At 39.2% G+C, this 21,589-nt stretch overlaps 1 protein-coding gene and 1 long non-coding RNA gene across 2 annotated transcripts; both read left to right on the top strand.

The window, feature by feature from the left end:
- The first annotated feature begins 12,121 nt into the window (after positions 1 to 12,121).
- LOC134325263 (uncharacterized) lies at positions 12,122 to 12,588 on the top strand. Its single transcript, XR_010014277.1, has 3 exons — positions 12,122 to 12,211; positions 12,302 to 12,353; positions 12,542 to 12,588. It is a non-coding gene; the product is annotated as an uncharacterized LOC134325263 (long non-coding RNA).
- A 955-nt stretch (positions 12,589 to 13,543) lies between these two features.
- On the top strand, positions 13,544 to 17,718 carry LOC134325683 (serine/threonine-protein kinase pim-1-like). Its single transcript, XM_063007926.1, has 12 exons — positions 13,544 to 13,690; positions 14,590 to 14,670; positions 14,867 to 14,944; positions 15,192 to 15,254; positions 15,340 to 15,434; positions 15,840 to 16,212; positions 16,297 to 16,473; positions 16,557 to 16,669; positions 16,813 to 16,846; positions 16,938 to 17,162; positions 17,255 to 17,348; positions 17,449 to 17,718. Exons 1-8 carry the CDS (start codon positions 13,582 to 13,584, stop codon positions 16,661 to 16,663), a joined length of 1,083 nt encoding a protein of 360 aa, XP_062863996.1. The 5' UTR covers positions 13,544 to 13,581; the 3' UTR covers positions 16,664 to 16,669; positions 16,813 to 16,846; positions 16,938 to 17,162; positions 17,255 to 17,348; positions 17,449 to 17,718.
- Positions 17,719 to 21,589: the final 3,871 nt, after the last annotated feature.

The following is a 21,589-nucleotide window of genomic DNA, read 5'->3' on the forward strand; positions in this document are numbered from 1 at the left end:
TATACTAAGGTCTGTTAAGGTCTCGTAAGGTATGTTAAGGTCTACTAAAATCTACTTAGGTCTGTTAATGTAACCCAAATGAAATATGGAGCTACTAAAACCTCGTCATTTAAGAGGTGTAATTACTTGTTGTCCCCAAAAGAGGGCGCAGTATTAGAAAAATACGTTACTTTTGTTAGTTTTCCTTTTTGGCCGGAGAGATTTTGCATCGTGCTGCAGACCAGCTGAGCAATATTCGAATTCCAGCTGTGAACGTGAGGGAGGCAGTTTTCTGTCAAGTAATAAGTGTTTGAAACTCCGATTGGTTTTTCTTAGAGACACAGAAAGATTTGGAGGATTGTGATGGCGAGCCCAGCCCTGTGAACTGCTGACGATCAAAGAAGCGGTGTGGCCTACCGTTAAGACCGTTTACAGGAGACAGCGGATATATCAGAGTTTTGCCCAACATCAGATAAGAACTTACTTAAACTAATTACTCTACCCGGGTAGAACAGCCATAGGAAACACCTTTAATTTACATTCAAGGACTAGAACTGAACTTTGGAATCCATACCTCTTTAAATATAAGGAGTGGTATTGAATTGAAGATCTTTTATTTATTTTTAAGAGCTCTATTTAATTTTTTTATTTCTAAGTTTTATGCAGCGCTGTATGTGTTAATTCATTGCTTGTGTAGCAATAAATGTGTTAATTGTTCAACTTCACCTCCTCTCTTAATTTCAAGGTGTACCGCTTTTCGAACCTAGTTAAGTGTTAGCGCCCTTTTGTTATTAGTAAGCTTAGGTGCTACGTTAAGGTCTACTAAGGTCTGTTAAAGTCCAGTAAGGTCTGTTTATGTCTCTTAAGGTCCAGTAAGGACTGCTAAGGTCTGAAAAGATCTAGTAAGGCCTATTAATGTCTAGTAAGGTCTGTTAAAGTCAATTAAGGCCTGTTAATGTCTAGTAATGTCTGTTAAGGTCCAGTAAGGCCTGTTAAGGTCCAGTAAAGTCTCTTTAGGTCCTGTAAGGTCTGTTAAAGTCCAGTAAGGCTTGATAAGGTCTAGTATGGTCTGCTAAGGTCTGTTAAGGTCTAGTAACCATTGTTAAGGTCTGTTAAGGTCTAGTAAGATCTGTTAAGGTCTATTAAGGTCTTTCAAAGTCTCCTAAAGTCTGTTAAGATCTAGTAAAGTCTGTTAAAGTCTAGTAAGGTCTGTTAAGGTCCAGTAAGGCCTGTTAAGGTCCAGTAAGTCCGGTTAAGGTCTGATCAGGTTCAGTAAGGCCTGATAATGTCTAGCAATGCCTGTTAAGGTCCAGTAAGGTATACTAAGGTCTGTTAAGGTCTCCTAAGGTCTAGTAAGGTCTGTTAAGGTCCAGTTAGGTCTCTTAATGTCCAGTCACGTCTGTTAAGGTCCAGTAAGGTCTAGTAAGGTCTGTTAAGGTCCAGTAAGGTCTTCTAAGGCCTGTTAATGTCTAATAATGCCTTTTAAGGTCTAGTAAGGTTTGCTAAGGTCCAATAAGGCCTGTTATTGTCTTTTAATGTCTGTTAAGGTCCAGTAAGGTCTGTTAAGGTCTAGTAGGGTCTGTTAAAATCTAGTAAGGTCTGTTAAGGTCTAGTAAGGTCTGTTAAGGTCTGTTGAGGTCCCGTAACGTCTACTACGGTCTGATAATGTCTATTAACGTCTACTAAGGTCTGTTAAGGTCCTTTAGGGTCTGTTGAGGTCTATTAAGGTCAAGTAGGATCTTTTAAGCTATAGTAGGGTCTGTTAAAGTTTATTAAGTTCTAGTAGGGTCTGTTAAGGTCTAGTAGGGTCTCTTAAGGCGAGTGTTAGTGAGGAGGGAACGGTTTGGGAAAGTCCGTGTGACTACTGTCCTTACTGCGTCCTAAGTCATCGGTGACATAGCCACCAGGAACTACGCTTTTAACCACAGGACTACAGGTGTAGTTAGGAATACACAACTTAACCACAGTCGTTGTAAACGTTCGATGGAGCTATGGTTTTAAAACACCTGTATACCTGTATGTTTAGGTACTATGTTAGTTATGAAGGGTTTCGGGAAACACTCGTACATTTAAGAATGTTCTTAAGTACGAGGTTACAAAGTACTTACGCACTTTTATGAACATTTTGGAAAATGCACCCCTTGTCAGTATACCAAATAATACACCAGTTGTGTGAGATCAAATGCCTACATTGGTGATGTCACTCACATTCCAGTCTCCACTTCTGCTAACTCTTGCTTTATGTTAATCTGTGCATTTGTGACTTAAATTGTTTGTGTTTGAAAGTTTGTGTGTAGTTTTAGATACTGCCCACAGAGTTTATTGTGCCCCACCAGGCTTTCTGTGTCAGACGCCCTTGATTACTATTTTTTCTTTATTGTTATTGCTTGGTTACCAGTATTTATTCATCCATTAACCATTTATTTAATTCATTCACCCATTCCTGTATGAATCTATTATGTACAGATGATGATTTCTACTGAATAGCACAGTCACAAGTGGTAAAAACATCAATTTTGCACCAAAAATGTCCAGAATTTACAACGAACTTTATCAAACACTTTTGCTAGTTATAACTTTTAGTTCAATTTAATTTTGTGTTTGTGTGATTTGTGTAAATCCTATTTATTTAAAGTATCCTCCAGGCCACAGAAGGATGGTTCCATGCTGAGTCTGGTTCTTCTCAAGATTTCTTCCTGTAATTTTAAGGGAGTTTTTCCTTACCACTGTCACCCTCGGCTTACTCAATAAGGATTTTTTATCTGTTGGTCCTGGATTCTTTAAAGTTGCTTTAAGACAATGTTTATTGTAAAAAGCACTATGTAAATAAATTTGACTTGACTTAACTTGACATTTGACATTTGCAGTAGATAAAGTAAAAATTTGTAGTATTAGTTTCCGTGTAGTAGTAGTACTGTAGAAAAGTGGTGGTAGTAGTATGCATTTCTGAATTTCCCTTGTTGGGATAAAAAAGGAATCCTGTCTTATTTATTGCTGGAAAGTTTTTAAAGATTAATAAACCAATGACATGATTAATGAATCAAGTAATTAACTGTCTTTATGTGTGTCTGACATATCTGTCTGATGTCAGCTCTGGGTAAGATTATCACTTGCATCCATGTGCTCGGCCTCCGCTTTTCTCCATGTCTCTGTGTTTCTGTTTTGATTGTAAATTTTTGAATCCTTTTGAAGTGCTACTATCACTGATTTTATGCTGTTTTCCTCTACAGCTGTATGTGGCTGCATTCTTCACTTCTGCACTCCTCTGCTTCAGGCTGTGTTCTGCGTTCACCTCTGCTATGCTGCTACGCTACTCTGCTCATAGGCCCTGTGTGGCAAAATTCTTTGCTGCTACACTGCTCTGCTTCTGTGAGTCTTACACACTCCTACTAATTTTTATTTAGGTTTAATAACTCCACCTGCCTCCCTAAAGTTACTGCTACAGTGGGGTCAAAAAGTATTTAGTCAGCCACTGATTGTGCAAGTTCTCCTACTTAGAAAGATGAGAGAGGTCTGTAATTTTCATCATAGGTACACTTCAACTATGAGAGACAAAATGATGAAAAAAAAATCCAGGAAATCACATTGTAGGATTTTTAAAGAATTTATTCGTAAATTATGGTGGAAAATAAGTATTTGGTCAATAACAAACAAGCAAGATTTCTGGCTTTCACAGACCTGTAACTTATTCTTTAAGAAGCTCTTCTGTCCTCCACTCATTACCTGTATTAATGGCACCTGGTTGACCTCGTTATCTGTATAAAAGACACTTGTCCACAGCCTCAAACAGTCAGAGCCAAAACCTCCTTCCATCAGTAAGAGCATTGAAGATGGAACGTGGCTGGGTCTTCCAGCATGACAATGATCCCAAACACACCGCTCGGGCAACGAAGGAGTGGCTCCGTAAAAAGCATTTCAAGGTCCTGGAGTGGCCTAGCCAGTCTCCAGACCTCAACCCCATAGAAAATTTGTGGAGTCTGTGTTGCCCAGCGACAGCCCCAAAACATCACTGCTCTAGAGGAGATCTGCATGGAGGAATGGGCCAAAATACCAGCTACAGTGTGTGCAAACCTGGTGAAGACTTACAGGAAACGTTTGACCTCTGTCATTGCCAACAAAGGTTATGTTACAAAGTATTGAGTTGAACTTTTTTTATTGACCAAATACTTATTTTCCACCATAATTTACAAATAAATTCTTTACAAATCCTACAATGTGATTTCCTGGATTTTTTTTCTCATTTTGTCTCTCATAGTTGAAGTGTACCTATGATGAAAATTACAGACCTCTCTCACCTTTCTAAGTAGGAGAACTTGCACAATCAGTGGCTGACTAAATACTTTTTGGCCCCACTGTATAACTGCCTGTAAAGCACGTACACTATATTGCCAAAAGTATTCGCTCGTCTGCCTTTACACGCATATGAACTTGAGTGACATCCCATTCTTAATCCATAGGGTTTAATATCATGTTGGCCCACCCTTTGCAACTATAACAGCTTCAACTTTTCTGGGAGGCTTTCCACAAGGTTTAGGAGTGTGTTCTTCCAAGCCCAACTCCTGAAAAGCAACCCCACACCATAATCCCCCCTCCACCAAACTTTACACTTTGCACAATGCAGTCAGACAAGTACCGTTCTCCTGGCAACCACCAAACCCAGACTCGCCCATCGGATTGCCAGGCCGAGAAGCGTGATTCGTCACTCCAAAAAAAACGTCCAGTGGTGGCATTCTTTACACCACTGCATCCAACGCTTTGCATTGCGCTTGGTGATGAAAGGCTTGGATGCAGCTGCTCGGCCATGGAAACCCATTCCATGAAGCTCTATACGCACTGTTCTTGAGCTAATCTAAATTCCACATAAAGTTTGGATGTCTGTAGCGATTGACTCTGCAGAAAGTTGGCGACCTCTGTGCACTATGTGCCTCAGCATCCGCTGACCCCGCTCTGTAATTTTACTTGGCCTACCACTTGGTGGCTGAGTTGCTGTCGTTCCCAATCGCTTCCACTTTGTTATAATACCACTGACAGTCGACTGTGGAATATTTAATAGTGAGGAAATTTCACGACTGGACTTGTTGCACAGGTGGCATCCCCAGTGTACTTACAAGTATTTATATTTTTTAATTTACCTGAAATCATCCACTAGCCCACAATCCAGCTGTAGACTCAAAATGTTGTGACCCCGAAACCCAGGCAATCACCCAGACAGCACATTTCCTAACAACATTAGGTCAATCCTATTTCTTTTTCTTTTTACATTGGACATTGTCTTAAAGCAACTTTACAGACTCCAGGCCCAACAGACCAAAACCCCTGTTGAGAGAGCCGAGGGTGAAAAATCATAGGAAGAAACCTTGAGAGGAACCAGACTCAGCATGGACCCCATCCTTCTTGGGTGTCCTGGAGGATAATTTAAATGAATAGAATTTACACACATATAGATACACACAAACACAAAGTTAAATTGAACTCAAAGTTATAACTAGCAAAAAAAAAATGATTGGAGTTCTTCATTATTCAGTCCAGTCTGTGATAAAGTCCATAGTGAGTTCTTGACATTTTTGGTGCAAACACGCCAGGTGTCCGTCAAAACTAGCAGGAGCAGCATTGTTGGCACGGCAGTCTCAACAACCTCGGAACCACCTCGGGGTAAAACAACTGCAGGAGCCGTAACTGACGTAACAGATGACGTCACTTGTCATTTCTTTACGACATGACGATGCGTTCTATAATTAGACAGTTTACGTTAAATAGTATTGGGGAGACGGGGGGACAACAAATAGTTTTCCGACCGCATTATACACGTTAACCGGATTTGTTTCATGAACTGTTCTGTACGCATTCCACTATATTTGTTTCTGAAAGTCAACCGGAATTTGTTCAATAAACAATTAATTGCTGGGACTTATTCTGCGCGTGCTTATTAGAAATGCGAGTCGGGATACCCTTCAGTCAACCTCAGCCACCAAGTAGGATCCGTTTGGAATAGCCTTAACAACAACAGATAGGAGTAAAATATCAGTTCTGCAGGGAGTAGCATTAGACTCCGGCACCCCTAATTATTACAGCATTAACTAAACGAGAGAGCGAGCAGGTTACAAAGTTATGAAGGTTTTCACAGGACATCAGCACCCAGCTTCCCCACCATCATCATACCTGAGTGATCGGACAAGAGAGGCAGAACGACAGCAACCCAACATCCCTGATCACCAGTGTGAACCCTCAAGCTCTGTATCTTTGTCTTTGTCTATAGTAGTATTTATAATTGCTAGGAACGCACTGGTTGGATCCCGAGCAAAATGAAACAGGTGGAAACAATATAAGCCATACTGCTACACTTCCCTGGATGATTTGGATGCAACAAGATAAATGCAAAGCTAGACATGTGTCCTTTCCAAGGAAATCACTCACTGGCTTAAAAAGGTATTTTGTACATCATCTTGAGTTCCCTTCTCTTAGAAAGCTGTGTTTGACAAATGTAGCCACTGGCTAAAGGGTCATGTCAATGTGAAGTGACAACAACCCAGTTACCAACATCATGACACAGCATAAACATGTAACAGGCATGGTGGCCAACACCATACAGTTACTTTTGGTCAGTTCTCATGATCTCCTTTAGGGGGCAACAGAGAGGGAATGGAGAAAGGAAGCATTTCCTGATGGAAGCTAAAGCGGTTTGCTACTCTCTTTGTTTGCTGCTTTGCATTTGTGCTGATCATTTTGAGGATTTAAAAGCTCCTTTCCTAGGAAACTTCAATGTTTGACGCCTAGATGTAAGTACTATGAACCATGAAAATGATTCATTATTTTTGGTATAATTTATATTTTGGAAATATTGTGGAAGGTAGTAATGCTAATGCTATACGCTAACCTCCTTTGTATATTCACATTGCTAATGTATGTATATTCCTACTTGTGTAGAAAAGGAGTTTATTTTGGAAATCCACTACCATTATTAACTGCTGGATTTTGGAACAGGACATCTAACTTCTATAAGGACTAACTGAAGGTTTGGACAAGGACCGCATTATACTGAAAACTCAGGATTACATTGATGTGGACTCCCGGTTAGACTTATAAGCTTTGAACTCTACCAAGCCTACTGTGGTCAACCTTCTGGACTTATTTTGAATCACATTGGGAAGAGGACATTTGTACATATTGAGTTTATTGTGTATATATGACTTCATCTTTTCTGTTTTGTTCTGTTTTCAATACACTAATACAGTTTTTTGTTCAACGAGTGTTTTCTAGGAAGGAGTGTTTATTTAAAAAACTTAACACAGGATAAGAAGGGCAGGGAACCTCTCTCAGTTTATTTTCTGTGTACACCTCGAAAGGAGGAAGGTTACAAACATGAATTCTGTAAACAACAATGAGTTATAAAGCTGGCGTCCTATGAGTTTATCAGGTACATTCTTGCCACTGGAAACATTGTTGCAGATGCTCTCAGTTGAGAACCATTAGCCATTCCAACAATTGAGCAGAAAATCTTCAAAGGCTCCTACAATTTAGGATGGCTGTTCAAGTTTCTACCCACTCTACAATTTAGGACGGCTGTTCCAGTTACTACAAACTCTACAATTTAGGAAGGCTGTTACATTTTCTACACACTCTACAATATAGGAAGGCTGTTCCAGTTTCTACAAACTTATTTTAATTATTCGGGTGTTGGATCATTCTCAGCGCTGCAGTGACACTGACCTGGTGGTGGTGGTGGTGGTGGTGGTGGTGGTGGTGGTGGTGGTGGTGTTAGTGTGTTGTGCTGGTATGAGTGGATCAGACACAGTAGCACTGCTGGAGTTTTTAAATACAGTGTCTACTCACTGTCTACTCTATTAGACATTTTTACCTAGTTGGTTCACCTTGTGGATGTAAAGTCAGACGATCGCTCATCTATTGCTGCTGTTTGAGTTGGTCATCTTCTAGACCTTCATTAGTGGACACAGGACACTTCCCACGGGGCGCTGTTGGCTGTGTGTTTTTGGTTGGTGGACTATTCTCAGTCCAGCAGTGACAGTGAGGTGTTTAAAAACTCCAGCAGCACTGCTTTTTTTTTTATTCACTCATACCACCACCATGTCAGTGTCACTGCAGTGCTTAGAATGATCTACTATCCAAATAATACCTGCTCTGTGGTGGTCCTTTGGGGGTCTTGACCATTGAAGAACAGCATGAAAGGGGGCTAACAAAGCATGGATAACAAAGGATAGACTGCAGTCAGTAATTGTGGAACTACAAAGTGCTTCTATATGGTAAGTGGAGCTGATAAAATGGACAGTGAGAGTAGAAACAAGGAAGTGTTTTCAATGTTATGGCTGATCGGTATATATATATATATATATATATAGTGCTGAACAATAATTCGATATCGATATACAGTATATCGCGATAGAAAATGTTTTAATAACGGTGATATGATTTTTAAACAAATTCGATCGATATGCTTACGTAAGTGCATGATGACGTACGCCACAGGCACGAAGCCAGTGCTCAGCGTTACCGCTCTGATTACGCTACCTACAACACGGTGGATGTTAGCGGCAAAATGAGTTCAACAGCTGTGAGTGAACGAGCATCCACAGTCAATCTGCGACCAGCCGTTCGAGGGGAAAAAAAAGTCTCTGTGACTCTGAAAGTCTCCGGTGCACCAACAGACACACATTAGGCCCATATCTAATCATATCTATATGTCTAAACCAATCAGAGATAGTGAAGGGCGGGACCAGCGTCATCACCGGCGGGCGTTACACAGCGAAATATCATGGTGGAGTGTGTAGAATATGTGTGAGCATCTGTGCTGCTGTTATAGATGTTTGTTTTAATGTAAAAACATCAATCAAATATCGGTGATAAGAAGATGTGACGTGTTTGTCTCAGTTGTTGTTTTTTTTAGTTCATTGACGTGAGAAGAGTTTTGCGCTTCGCTTTCACCGTGACTCTTGACGTAAATAACCGATTTGCTCAGCGCTCGACTCCATAATACAAACAAACATCTGTGTGAAATAACGTCAAATCCAGTCTAACAGCTCCACATGTATCTGTGTTTAGCTGGATTTACTTCACGTGTGGTGTTTATATTTCACGTTAAACGTTGTTTGTTCTGTCCGGGTCACTTTTACCACGTCATATCACACAGTTCATCTTTTCTTTAAGGCACTTTAAAAATATCAGCAGCAAACTGACTCAAAATGTAATAATGTCATGTGATGTAGCCTTTGTCAATAATATGCGTCTCGTTACTGCATTAACCATATGTAATATTCTTATCATTAAATGAGATGTTCAGTTTGAAGCCCTTAAAACACTTGCACTTTTAATTTAGATTTTCTTCTTATTTCATTTATCTTGAGTTTAAATTTCAGCTCAGTGAAGCACTTTAATCACCAACACTTTTTCATTAAGTTACCTTTTGTGTAGAATTGTGCTTCAAATAAAGAACTTTATGTTGACCAGATTGTTAGTTAATATCAAAGTCAGTATTAAAAAAAGTGAACCTGTAAAACAGGTGTTAAATGCGATGCGGTTGAAAATTTGGGTGCACCTAACTTTTGTGCTGGTGCACCTAAGAAAAAAAGTTTGGCACACCAGTGCAACCAGTGCAAAAAGTTAGTCTAGAGCCCTGAGTGTTGCCAGATTGGGCGGTTTTCCTCTAAATTGGGCGTTTAAAAAAAAAACAATTTAATAGCAGTTAAATAACACTTCCATTTAAAAGAAAATATTCAGTTTTAAGAAGCTCCAGCATTGTGGAAGGCTATTAAAAGTAAAGTCAATTTTCCATGCTGATTTGGCTTAATAGTGTTGGTCAGTCTGTATTATATTGTTGAAAGAAAATTAAAATTTGTTTTCCATGCATTCACGCTAGCATGTTCTGGGGTTCAAATGAGTCTCATCAGTACACACAAGTTTGCAGTCAAATGATAAAGTATTGCAAAGGAATATCTTTGAAATTCTTCCTCATAATTTTAAGGTTATAGGCTATATTTTAGTTTTTTACTTGTCAGGGAAAATGAGAAAAAATAAAAAGCTTATTATGCTAGGCTTGATGTAATTCTACATGACATTCACTGCCTGTATAGGTAAATGAGTGAGTGACCAAAACTACTAGATCCACAGCAACTTGCCACATAAAAAAATAAGGTATCAGACAGTTTCTGTGCCACCCCTGTGTGAGCAATGGTCTCAGTCTGGCCACCCCTATGAAAATTGTCTGGCTCCGCCACTGTCCACAGTTGAAAAAGAAGCAGACGAAATAGCTGATAAGAGAGGAAGGACTATTTCAGTGGTGTATTCAGCTTGTATTTCTTGCCAGAAACCAGAAAAGAGGTTTGCATGTACAGCCATCCAATTTTTGTGGCAGTTTTTCTGACATTTGTATTATTCATATCGATATCGGAATTATATCGTATCGACCGAAAAGCCATATCGTCCAGCCCTATATATATATATATTAGGGCTGTCGTTAATTAACGCGTTAAAATTTTAATCAAGATTAAAATTTTTAATCAAACTATTTTTATTAAGCTGTGTTTGTGCCACGTAAATATGTCTTTGTTTTAATTTGTGCTACTTTAACACAGTAACATTGTGCTTACACTGTATACAGTTACAGGTATACAGTTACGGTTACAGGCAAAATTATGAAAAACTTGATTATTACCTAACTTTATTTCAGATGAATTTAGATGGAAAGCCCGTGGACATGGACTGTACACGGAACATTAAAAACACTGGTGTTAAATGGATCGCAAAGGACTGTATAAACGCTGTAACATAGATAATGATGTGGGTCGACAGGATGTTATACGTGTTGCACTCAACATTTGTTGAGGGGGGCCAACTTTTTTTTTTTGCACTGGGGCCCATGAGCTTCTAGTTACACCACTGGTGTTGCATCTAGAAATGGTTCATATTATTTTCAGTGGCAGGATTATGAACAGGAAAAGATTCTCACTTTTGCTCACTAATGTGAACAGACTTGTCATTTTAAATAACAAATAACTGGCTGAAAGATGTGTGTACGTGTGTGTGTGTGTGTGTGTGTTTACATGTGTGTGTGTGTGTGTGTTTACATGTGTGTGTGTGTGTACATGTGTGTGTGTGTGTACATGTGTGTGTGTGTGTGTACGTGTGTGTGTACATGTGTGTGTGTGTACATGTGTGTGAGACATTCATACTCGGAGCTGACTGAATAGGCTGAGTATCATCCGCATGAGATTAGTAATAGAAGCCATGGGAGGAAATTACTTTACCAAGAGAGCAAGTGTACATGAAAAACAGAATAGGACCAACTACAGAGCCCTATGAGACACAAGTTGACAGATTATATGCAGATAGGAAGCTGTCAGGTGCTAGGTACTCATATAATACAGTCCCCTCCACAAATATTGGCACCCCTGGTACAAATGAGTAAAAAGGGCTATAAGAAAGTCACCTTTTAGTGAATGAGCTTAATCTCACTTTAAAGACATTACAAAAATCCAACCTTTATTTGAAGTAAATTTATTTAGAGGAAAAAATCCCTCCTTAAGAACATAATTACCACATGTGCCACAATTATTGACCCCTAGAAATTCTTAATAAAACATTTTATTTTTTATTTATATTTTTGGTCCTATAGAAAACGAGTCTATATGAACCTGGGCTTGATCTGACAGGTAAAAATTCAGTGAAAGTGTTTTTTTAGTAATTAATAATTTAATTTATTCATTTATTTCAGTTTAAAGTAAGTAATATGTGCTGTTAAATCAGACATATTTTATACAAATTGTGTGGGGTTTTTTAAAATCTTTTCATTACTGTAATAAGTAAACACATTATAAAATTTAGATGTGTAAATATCCATAGTTGGTCATGTGAACACTGTATATAATGTTGCTATAGTATAGTACAGCACTGAAATGCCCTGTCATTGTGACATCATTGTGATGTCACTAACTGTTCCACGCTTAATCCTTATAGAATCTAAATCTGACTGTTTGTACATCAGTCTCATCATGGCTGCTGAACAGAACAGATGTGCTCCTACCCAGCGTGCTTCTTCAATGAAGCGCTTTTTGCGTAGTCCATTTACATGCTGGCAGCGTGATCGAGTTCATTCTCAGACATCTTCTCAGTATGTTTGTGGTGGTGACATGAAATTGGAAGGCAGTGTGGATGCCAAGAACCAGGTTGTTATGGAGGGATATTTGTTCAAGAGGGCCAGTAATTTTTTTAAGACATGGAACAGGTTTGTAGAAAGCTAGAACAGATGAGCATCAGAGTAATCATGTCCTAATCATTGTAACATTAATTTATTTATTCATATATTTCTTTTTAGGCGCTGGTTCCTAATTCAAAACAATCAGCTAATATACAAGAAGAAGTATAAGGTTTGTCACGTCCTTTATATAATATAAAATACATATTATTTACAGTAATCCTTTGCTTTTGCAGCTGCTAAGTACCATTAGTGGAGTAAATATAATGATGAAAGCATTGGCAGCTTCACTGCAGCTGAAATATTAGAGATTGTATTTAAGCTAAGCAGTGTATTGTAAACTTGTTTCCGCCCCAGCAGAACTCAACTGTGGTGATGGAAGATCTACGCATGTGCACGTCTGAACACTGTAATAATATCAGGCGGCGTTTTTGCTTCCAGGTGGTTTCACCTACAAAGTAAGTCTAGTTCACCATCAGCCATGTAAATTCATTTTATTTGTTTATTTGCAAGTGCTGTGCATGGATGGATGGATGGATGGATGGATGGATGGATGGATGGATGGATGGATGGACAGACAGACAGACAGACATCTTCACAATTACATGAAACTGTGTGTGTGTTTGTGTAGGATCTGTATTTTACAGGCTGATTCGGAGGAAAATAGAGAAGCTTGGATCAGAGCCATACAAAACATCGCTGCTAAAGATAATGATGACAGAACAGATGACTTGGAGGTTACTTACTTTAAATTTTGTTTTTTCGGGCCGCTCAGGTGGCGCAGCGGTAAAATACGCTAGCACACCAGAGCTGGGGTCTCAGCTCTGCCATCCGGCTGGGCTGAGTGGCTACGTAAACAACGATTGGCTGTTGTTCGTACAGGGTGGGAAAGCCGGACCAGGGATCCTCATAACTGATCCGCATATGAATTCACCTCGTGCAGGTGAAAAGATGCAGTCAGTACTGCACACATGTTAGAGGGGGCGTGTGTCAGTTGCAGCGCTCCTCAGTCAGCAGTGGAGGGTTGTATCAGTACAGGGGAAGCGGACCGCAATCAGGGTAATTGAATACGAATAGATTAGGGGAGAAAATTGAGGGGAAAAACAAATAAAAAAAACAAATAAATCTAAAATTAAAATGAAAAAAACAAGAATAATAAGATAAAGAGGTAAAAGTGAGAAGAAAATAATGAATAACAACACAACGCTCACTTTATGAACATTGTTATTTAATTTTCAATTATGTTGATGGAATTTCCAGCCTTCAAAATTAAAATTAGTACTATTTTAGTACAGCTCATCTGTGTGATACCTGTATTATATGTTTGACAGGAACTAGACAAAAAGTCATCACCAAGTGGAAGTTTCGAGTCAATTTCCATTATACAGTTAGATCAGGTCATGGATTTAAGTGTAAAGCAGAACCAATGTTGTAGCTCCTCTGAATCAGGAGAATCTCACCAGACAGAGAGAGACTCACTAAATGCACAACCGGCATCTGGAGCTTCAGGTGGGTCAAGTATTAAAAACAATAATACAGAACTTTTCCTAATCATTATTATTATAGATTCTGACAGTTAAAACTGAGACCATGGTGCCACAAAGCAGCTTTGTACATTGACTAGATGCAGAGTAAGCTTTAATGGAAAGACAGAAATTGTTCATTATGATTCTATTTTTTGTGAATAGTGCATTAAAACATTATTAAGTATGCCGCTCAGGTGGCGCAGCGGTAAAACCCGCTAGCACACCAGAGCTGGGATTTCAAATACATCATATCGAATCTCAGCTCTGCCATCTGACTGGGCTGGGCGGCTGCATGTTTATAGGGTAGAATAAAGCTGGATAGGGACTCCTCATATGTGAGTGAATTGCGACCTCTGCTGGCTGGTTGGTTGATGTCATCTGCACAGAGTTGGGGAATAATGCTGATCAGGGTGTGAATCTCTGTGCACAAAGCTGATCTGCATTTGAACTTGACTTGTGCTGGTGAAAAGATGCAGTCGGGTACTGCACACATGTCGGAGGGGGCGTGTGACAGTCTCAGTCTCCTCAATCAGGTTGGGGGTCAGCTGCAGTAGAGAGGAAGCATAACGCAATTGGGTAATATAAAGCAATGGGAATAAGATCTGCCTTCACAGAGTCCTCACATCAACCCCTTTGAAAATCTTTGAGATAGACTGGAACGTTGATTATAAGCCAGACCTTCTTGACCGACATCACTGCCTGACCTCATGACTGAATCATAATAATAATAATACAGATCTTGTGTGACTCCTGCAGCCCTAAGCTTGAGTTTAACTGTAGCTTTTGCTTCTGTCTTACCTTTCTTACTCTTGCTGATTAATAACTACTCTACTCCAAACCTCTTACCTTTGATCATCCACTTCTAACCATGCTTCTGTACAGCTGAGATAAGCCTTGGGGAAATTGTGCTTGAACCTGCTCCTGAGTTGGATTCCCTCTCTGACGCTTCTGTTGCGAGCAGTGGTATGTACAATACAGCAGTTTATTAGAAAGCTCAGAGCAAAACTTAATACACTTAAGTTTTGGGTGTATGAGTAAAATGATGCAAAAAAAATAATACAGTTCTAGTTTGATTTAAATATTTTCTAATAAAGACTTAATCTGTAGTTGATAGTGTTTATATAAAAATAGTAATACTAACACAAACATGTCTTTTAAGTTGAATGTGTTAAAGGTTCTGTTGGGGGAGAGACCCTGGAATTGACCACCTCATCCTCCAGCAACTGGAACCACACAGGTCAGCCATATCGTTACTAAACCACTTTACTATGACTTACCAAACACATCCTGAGGGCCAAGTATAGTTACATTATCAAATGTATACAGTGGGGTTTAGTTTAGCTTTTTTGAAACACTAGGGTGGAAAAGGGGGGAAAGTATTCAGACAACATATTGTTCTGTAAAGCTCTACATAACTGTCATACATGTGATGTGTTACATATCATTGGCTAACAGTGATTAAATGGCATTTGTGTAAATAATAGATGGTGTTAAAAGAAAGACTACAGGAACACACCTCGTCCAAAGATCCAGCTCTCCTTCTAAAGGTATTGTTGCTTAAATCATACTGTGGGTGTGTTTTACTGAGAAAAATATTGTTAAAATCATATTAATACAAACCCTGTTTTACAGAGTGCTTTGAACGTCAGTACAATGTGGGAAAGCTTCTGGGGAAAGGAGGCTTTGGTTGCGTCTATGCAGGAGTTCGTAGGACGGATGTAAAACAGGTGAAATAGTTACTTGGACTTGTTTAGTGCAATACAAGAACTGTTGGTCATTGTGATGCCTTGCTTTCAAGTTACATAATGACTTTGAGTACCATCAACTTGTAGTTAAAAAGGTTCAGCAAAAGGCTCTATTTAGATGACCTTCAAAGTATGTTGACATAATATTTCTTCATGATTTTATTAATTATTGTTTGCATATTTTAATAGGTTGCTATTAAGTATGTGATGAAGAATACCTGTGACACATTCATCACCATTGTAAGTAGCATTTGTACACTTATTGTGTGTGGAATATATACGTAGCTTACACTGGTTAGAACCAATAATAGAAGTGTAACAATACATTGTGACATGATGGCCTATTGACTCCAAACCCATGCTAACCATGTCTGTTTTCAATATTAGCCTGGTGATACAAACCGCCTCCCTGTAGAAGTGGCGTTAATGCTCATGGTGTCAAACCCGCCTCGCTGCGAACATGTCCTAGAGCTTCTGGAATGGTTTGACACGCCAGAGTATTACGTTTTGATCCTGGAGCGACCCGATCCCTGCATGGACCTCCTTCAATATCGTGGAAATGGCCCACTTTCTGAACCACTGGCTCAAGTCATCATGTGGCAAGTGGTTCTGGCTGCTCGACACTGTTGTGACCGTGGGGTTCTCCATCGTGACATCAAGGAGGAGAACCTTCTCATAAATTGGGAAAGATTAGAGGTTAAGCTGATAGACTTTGGTTGTGGTGAATTGCTCAAGTCGACCCCCTACAAAACATATTCAGGTAATTGTACATCAAAGTAAAACAAGGATGAAAGTGATTGCATGAGAGAGCTGTGTGTGAACCATTTCTCTCGCTTCTGTTCAGGCACTATGTTATATATTCCACCTGAATGGATCACAGAGGGTCAGTATCATGGCTGCCCTGCAACTGTCTGGAGTCTGGGCATCCTGCTGTTTGTTTTAGTTTGTGGAGACATGCCATTCTGGAATGAATGGGAGATTGCTAAGAGACCCCTCTTCTTCACACCTGGTGTGTCTGAGGGTAAGAGAATGCAGAAAATTGACATCAAGACCTGTGTACATAAACATACAGTATCTTTTCTAAAGGCTGTCATATCTTTTCAGCATGCCGTCATCTGATCAGCAGTTGCCTGATGAAGGATCCAAATAAACGGCCCAGTCTTGAGGAGATCCTGGAGCACCACTGGTTTCCAGAGAGCCTTAAGAACTAAGTTCAGGTTAGTCCGAACATATAAGAATAGACCTAAATAGATTTAGCATTAATATATAGCTTAGATCACATGTGCTGTAATTAATAAGCATTGAATTTTGCAGCTCTCTATAATAATTTATCATGTTTGTCTTTTTTTTTTATGTACAGGCACCTGTATAGGTTTCTAACAGATAGGTCATGGGTGAGCATATCAGGAACCACACAATGAATTAAATATTACTTTTTAATTCTCTCTATATTAATTTCTCACGTCTGTCTTTTTTATTGTACAGGCACCTGTATAGTTTGTAACAATTAGGTCATGGGTGAGCATATCAGGGACCGCACAATGATCAATGTGTATATGTGTATGTGTATTAGCAAAACTGTCCACTGTTTGCTTTCACGCAATGTTGGAGTGATCTTAGGTGACAGGTTGGAGTGAGATTTGCAGTTTCATGAAGAAGAGGATGAACCCAAAAAAAGCAGAACAGGAATAATAGGGATCAGCTTGAGAAGTCAGTCAACTGAACAATACAGAATTTCACCTGTTAGTATCTGATTAACACATTATGGAAATTAATCTAACATAGTTTTTCTAACATTACAGCACAGGTCTGCTAAAAGAACAGATCCGGAGATTCAGATGACTTGAATTCCTCAGCACCATGTAACATCAGTGTCCACTGTGCCAAATCAAGAAGGTAAGTGGATCTGGCTGGATACTAAGCTATTTTTTTCTAAAAGCATGAATTTAACATAAATGATTGATTTGGATGTATTTTTTGGGTAATTATCTTATAGAACGACTCCTCAATGAACAAGTCTAACCTACTGGCGGAAGCAACCAGATTTGGGCTTAAGCATCTTGAGACCTGCAACAAAACAGCCCTAGAACATCACAAAGCCACCACTGCAATTAATAGTGTGTGTCTGTTAAAATGACATTAAAGCACAATAAAAATAATAATAGGTTTTAGAAAGTCTACGAAATTAATTTACAGTCAATATATTATTTTGTATCTCAGCTGTCTAGAGGTTTTTGTCTTGACCTTCTCAATGGTGGTATACAGTATGAGACAAAGGTTAACCAATAAAATGGTTTTACACTCTGAAGCATAGTAATGGAATCCTCATTTTTTAAGTTATTGTCCTTCCCCACGACCTAAAACATGCAGTAATCAAAATTAATACAATTCTTCTTCTTAAAATTAAGACATTTTACAAGATGATGTTTTTGTAGTGGTCCATCACCAGAAACTATAAGCTAAAGATACAGTCAAGCCGGAAAGTCTGCACACCCCTTTCACCTTCTCCCGGTTTTATTACATTACAAACTCATTCTATATTAGATCGAGTTCATTTTTTGTCCCAAAACTCTACACAAAATAGCCCACAATGACAGGAAGTGAAAGCAGGTTTTACATGTGTGTTAATTTATTAAAAATCAAAATGTTAAATATTGTGTGCACACCCTTTTATTTGACACCCAAAAATGAGTGCAAAAGGTGCATTTTGTTTTCATTAATACTGCTTAAGATGTTTTTACAATTTATTTGGAGTGCATTAGTAGGCATTTGAGGGAAGGGTGTGTCACTTGCGAAGCTCCTTAGTTACACAATCAGGGTAATTGGATACGACTAGATTAAAGGAAAAATTGGGGGGGAAATTGGAGAAAGAGAGAGGGGGGAAAAAAACAAGCAATCTGCATTAACCCTATTAGCGATTAAAGGAAGCAAACTAAAGGAAAAGCCTACCATCTGTCTAGAGTAGAGAACAAAAGGCACAGACGTAGCCCACTAACTAAAATTCATGCAAACACTGCAACCTCGTGTAGCAATGCAAATGCCGAACACCTACCTAAAAGCAGTCAGGGTAGACGGCGCCAATCCTAAATTACAAAGAAAACGCGCTCATTTGTATCGGTCCTTCTCATAACATGACACGTCATTTACCAGGATGGGGGGGGGGGGGCAAATACAAACATACATGAAATCATCCACAAATGTAGCCACTTGCTAAAGGGTCTAAACTTCTATAAGGACTAACTGAAGGTTTGGACAAGGACCTCATCATATTGATAACTCTGGATTACATTGATGTGGACTTTTGGTAAGGCTTATAAGCTTTGAACTCTACCAAGCCTACTCTGGTCAACCTTCTGGACTTATTTTGAATCACAAGCATTATTTAGAAGACACAAGCATCAGTGCTTGTCTTCCATTGTGTACATTTCTCCTCTTGATTAAGGTAGGCTTCTTGTTTAAGTATACTATTCGCTTTAACTTGTGTTAGAATCTATCTTTGTAACTTTGACATTTCTCTTGAGGGAAGCTACCCAGATTCTGGTCGAATCACTTGGAATCTCACAGTTGGACTATTGCAATTCCTTCCTGGCAGGAGCTCCCATGTCTACTATTAAACCCTTGCAGCTCATTCAAAATGCAGCTGCCCGTCTGGTTTTTAAACAGCCCAAACACTGCCACATCACCCCACTGCTGCGTTCTCTTCACTGGCTTCCTGTAGCTGCACGCATTCAGTTAAAAACACTGATGCTCGCCTACAAAGCCAAAAATGGACCAGGCCCAAGCTACCTCGGTACAAACCCCGCTCTGTACCACGCAACCTCCGAGCCACTAGTCTTGCTCGACTTGAGCCCGCACCCAGGACTAAAGGAAGACAAGCATCAAGGCTCTTCTCTGTTCTAGCACCCAAGTGGTGGAATGAACTTCCTCTGTCTGTCCGAACATCTGAGTCTCTTGCTATCGTTAAAAAACTATTAAAAACCCACCTTTTTACTAAGCACTTAAGCTGACTTGTACTTATTTAATAACATTTTTCTTCCATTTCCAAAAAAAAAAAAAAAAACTGGTTCTAACAAGTTTCAGCAGATTTGTGTTTACTATAGAAGCACTTCTGTAAATCGCTCTGGATAAGAGCGTCTGCTAAATGCAGAAAATGTAAATGTTAAGGTCTAGTAAAGCCTGTTAAGGTCCAGTAAAGTCTGTTAAAGTTTTGTTAAGTCTGTTAAGGTGTAGTATGGTCTGTTAATTTCTAGTACGATCCAATAAGGTCTGTTAGGGTCCAGTAAGGTCTGTCAAGGTCCAGTAAGGTCGGTTAAGGTCTAGTAAGGTCTGTTAAGGTCCAGTAAGGTATTTTAAGGTCCAGTAAGGTCTGTTTAGGTTCAGTAAGTTTTGTTAAGGTCCAGTAAGGTCTGTTAAGGTCTAGTAATGTCTGTTAAGGTCCAGTAAAGTCTTTTAAGGTCCAGTAAAGTCTGTTAAGCTCCATTAAAGTCCAGTAATGTCTATTTAGGTCTGTTAAGGTCCTGTAAGGCCTGTTAAGGTCCAGTAAAGCCTGTTAAGGTCCAGTAAGGCCTGTTAAAGGTCCCTTAAGGTCTGTTAAGGTCCACTAAGGTCTGTTAATGTCCACTAAAGTCTGTTAAGGTCAAGTGAGGTCTGTTAAGATCTAGTATGGGCTGTTAAGGTCCAGTAAGGTCTATTTAGGTTCAGTAAGGTCTGTTAAGGTCCAGTAAGGTCTGTTAAGGTCCAGTAAGGTCTGTTAAGGTCCAGTAAAGTCCAGTAAAGTCTTTTAAGGTCCAGTAAGGTCTGCTAAGGTCCAGTAAGGTCTGTTAAGGTCCAGTAAGGTCCAGTAAGGTCTGGTTAGGTCCAGTAGGGTCTGGTAGGGTCCAGTAATGTTTGGTAAGGTCCAGTAAGGTCTGGTAAAGTCTAGTAAGGTCCTGTAATGTCTGTTAAGGTCTAGTAAGGTCTGATAAAATCCAGTAATGTCTGTTAAGGTCCATTAAGGTCTAATAAGGTCTAATAAGGTCTGTTAAAGTCCAGTAAGGTCCAGTAAGTTCTTTAAAGGTCCAGTAAAGTCTGTTAAAGTCCAGTAAGGTCTGTTAAGGTCTAGTAATGTCTGGTACGGTCCGGTAAGGTCCAGTAAAATCTGGTATGGTCCAGTAAGGTCTAGTAAGGTCCAGTAATGTCTGTTAAGGTCCATTAAGGTCTGATAAAGTCCAGTAATGTCTTGTTAAGGTCCAGTAAGTCTTTTAAGGTCTAGTAAGGTCTGTTAAGGTCCAGTAAGGTCCAGTAAGTTATTTTAAGGTACAGTAAAGTCTGTTAAAGTCCAGTAAGGTCTGTTAATGTCTAGTAAAGTCTTTTAAGGTCCAGTAAAGTCTGTTAAGGTCCAGTAATGTCTGTTAAGGTCTAGTAAAGTCTGTTAAGGTCCAGTAAAGTCCAGTCATGTCTTTTAAGGTCCAGTAAGGTCTGGTAAGGTCCAGTGAGGTCTTTTAAGGTCCAGTAAGGTCTGATAAAATCCAATAATGTCTGTTAAGGTCCATTAAGGTCTTTTAAGGTCTAATAATGTCTGTTCAGGTCCAGTAGGGTCCAGTAAGTTCTTTAAAGGTCCAGAAAAGTCTGTTAAATTTCAGTAAGGTCTGTTAAGGTCCAGTAAGGTCTGATAAATTCCAGTAATGTCTGTTAAGGTCCAGTAATGTCTTTTAAAGTCTAGTAAGGTCTAGTAAGTTCTTTAAAGGTCCAGTAAAGTCTATTAAAGTCCAGTAAGGTCTGTTAAGGTCCAGTAAGGTCTGGTTAGGTCCAGTAAAGTCTGTTAAGGTCCAGTAAAGTCTGTTAAGGTTTAGTAAAGTCTGTTAAGGTCCAGTAACGCATGTTAAGGTCCAGTAAGGTCTGTTAAGGTCCATTAATGTCTGTTAAGGTCCAGGTAGTTCTGTTAAGGTCTGGGAAGGTCTGTTAAAGTCCAGTAAAGTCTGTTAAGTTTTGTTAAGGTCTAGTATTGTCTAGTAAGGTCTTTTTATTTCTAGTAAGGTCTAATAATGTCTGTTAAGGTCTAGTAATGCATGTTAAGGTCTAGAAATGTCTGTTAAGGTTTATTAAGGTCTCGTTATGTCTATTAAGGTTCAGTAGGGTCTATTAAGGTCCAGAAAGGT

This window comes from Trichomycterus rosablanca, chromosome 13 (genome assembly GCF_030014385.1).
Source record: "Trichomycterus rosablanca isolate fTriRos1 chromosome 13, fTriRos1.hap1, whole genome shotgun sequence".
Classification (NCBI taxonomy): Eukaryota; Metazoa; Chordata; class Actinopteri; order Siluriformes; family Trichomycteridae; genus Trichomycterus; species Trichomycterus rosablanca.